A 2,500-nucleotide genomic window follows, 5' to 3' on the forward strand; every position below is an offset into this window, starting at 1 on the left:
CCACTTCATTTCCTTAGTTACAATTTCCGAAGGGGAGGGGTGGTCTTCACAACTGCGTAGCCGCGTAGCCGCGTAGCCATTCCATTCCCTTACTAGCAAATTCCGAGGGGGGGCGTAGCCGCGTAGCCACGTAGCCACGTAGCCACGTAGCCACGTAGCCACGTAGCCACGTAGCCACGTAGCCACGTAGCCACGTAGCCACGTAGCCACGTAGCCACGTAGCCACTTAGCAGACACAAGGCAAGTATGACATATATGTATTTCTCGTTCTTAAAGCGTTAGCAGGAGATAACTGCGTATCCATGTAGCCAGCTTTTTCAGGGTTATAACTTCAAATGGAGGGGTATTCAGCAGTTACTCCCCAATTAGTTTTTTTTAAAGGATCATTGGCATTGCTGATATCAGCTCTGTATTTTCATGCATGATATCAACCAATTTGTTGTTTTCTATATACCACCATTACTATTTTCCTGTTTAGGTATTGCCATTAACTTAAAGTTGTCATTTCGGACAGTGATTCAAAAGAATGTGAGGTGGGGAGAATGTTGGGTCTACCACCGTAGATGGAGAAGGAGACAGTGACACAAAGGAAACATTCACCTCCCTCAGTCTAAAAATAAACATCCAGAATAACAAGACTATACCTGGGCTAAAGATTTTACTTCCCTTGGTTTCATTTTGTTTTCATCAAACTGCACACTCTTTATTTCACGAAACAGCTCCAGTGCTCTATCTGTTTTTCTCTTCAGCTGTGTTGGATCTGGATTGTAAGGAAAATACCTAGAAAAAGTACAAAGTTTATTATTTTCCTTCACAAAATGAGCTGCATTTAGTTTTATTTAAAAATTTGTTATCTGAAAATTAATGAATGAAATTTACAACAGGCCTGCAAGATCTCAGCCAGATCAGCATAGTTAAGAAATTACGCATGCAGCAACAAAAGGAAAACCTGAAAAATTACCAAAAAAATTCCTGTTAGAGATTCAATCTCTCAATGCCTTCCTCAGCATTTTAGCTTCCCCTCACCATACCAACTACATAGGGCTGAACATTTCAACAAATGACCAAGCTTGATCTTACCTGTGTACTGCAAAAGTTATGAGAGTGAAATAATTGTAGAAGTATACTTCATAGAGCTATGCCTGCCTTCACATTTTGATAGGCCACATATTGCAGGCTGCATCTTTTTAAACCAAAAGTTGTCCATTTTCGGTCTCTTTTTAACCAGGCTGACAAACACCAACAAAACCCGTTCTGGACCCGAATTGACCGAGGTAGAAATCGATGCTTTACTGTCAACAATACATGGAAAAGTTGTTGATACTGGAGTTTTTAATGAAACTAGATGCTCCATGGGTGTACACTGGGTTGCCTGTGGTATGTGTTACTCAAAAACAGAAGGGACTGAGTCAGGTAGTATTGAACTGCAGCAACTCCAGCCAATTTTTTCAAGTCAGGGGTCATTAAGACCATTTAAGGGGTCACCCAGAAGTCATACCAGCAGAGGCCCTTTGGCTCACATGTTCATACGACGAAACAGATCTTTTTCTGAGGTTAAAAACCTGGCTACCAGCCTATTAATCATTTGGCAAAAAGAAAAGAATTTCTGTCATCTTTAGAAAAAATAGGCACGCATTGCGTATGTGTGGTAGTGCAGTAACACAGCACTTTATTCTATATTGTCAACTGAGCTGTGTTTTGTCTTCCAGGAGATTCAAGTTGTCTTTGCCTAATATGTAGCTCTAAAAAGTACACAATATTGTTTTGGTATTGTATATCTTTGTAGTGCCATGGTAGAAGTCTTAAGTAAATAGCCCCCTGAGAAGACATGTGGTTACTAGCAAAGTACTAAACCCAGAAAGATTGAAGAAAATAAAAGGGAATAGAGAAACATTGGCTTCTAGGCTGACATGTTGTATCAAAGGGTTAAACTTCACTTGTAACCACAAGTTTTTATTTTTCCTAGTTTTAATATTGGTCTCCATTTTTAACAAATTTTTATTGTACGCTGAATTGAATTGGATGGCGAATCCATTGCGATCCTTTTGGTATTGAAATCATTTGTTGGCTCTGGAAGCAAACAAAACTGCCTATGTGAATCAAAACTGCCTTTAGAATGAATCAAAATAATATGCATTAATAATAAATAAATAAATGAATATATAGAATCGAAAAAATTAAAAAAGAAATCTGCAAAGTATTTGCCAATAACAATCTGCACATCACCATCAAAGCAAACAAAAAAGTTGTCAATTTCCTTGATGTAACACTAGACCTAACCACCGAGAAGTACAAGCCTTATTTGAAACCAACAACCATTCCGCTCTATGCTCAAAGCAAGTATAACCACCCTCCATGCATAATAAAGAACATTCCTGAGGCAATTAACAGAACTCAGACAAGGAAGCTTTCAATAAAAGCAGCACCACCCTAGCTATCAAGAAGCATTGCAGAAAAGTGTTAATTTCACACACACTAAAGTTCCCCCCACCACAACAGC

At 39.0% G+C, this 2,500-nt stretch overlaps 1 protein-coding gene across 2 annotated transcripts in view; it reads right to left on the reverse strand.

Moving 5' to 3' along the window:
- The window catches only part of LOC137974888 (uncharacterized), a 35,939-nt gene that overhangs the window by 24,747 nt on the left and 8,692 nt on the right, over positions 1-2,500 (reverse strand). For both annotated transcript variants that reach the window (XM_068821891.1, XM_068821892.1), the window contains exon 2: positions 645-780. In XM_068821891.1, the coding sequence (XP_068677992.1) occupies positions 645-780 (136 nt within the window). The remainder of the gene's footprint in view (positions 1-644; positions 781-2,500) is intronic.

The sequence above is a fragment of the Montipora foliosa genome, chromosome 11 (assembly GCF_036669935.1).
Source record: "Montipora foliosa isolate CH-2021 chromosome 11, ASM3666993v2, whole genome shotgun sequence".
Classification (NCBI taxonomy): domain Eukaryota; kingdom Metazoa; phylum Cnidaria; class Anthozoa; order Scleractinia; family Acroporidae; genus Montipora; species Montipora foliosa.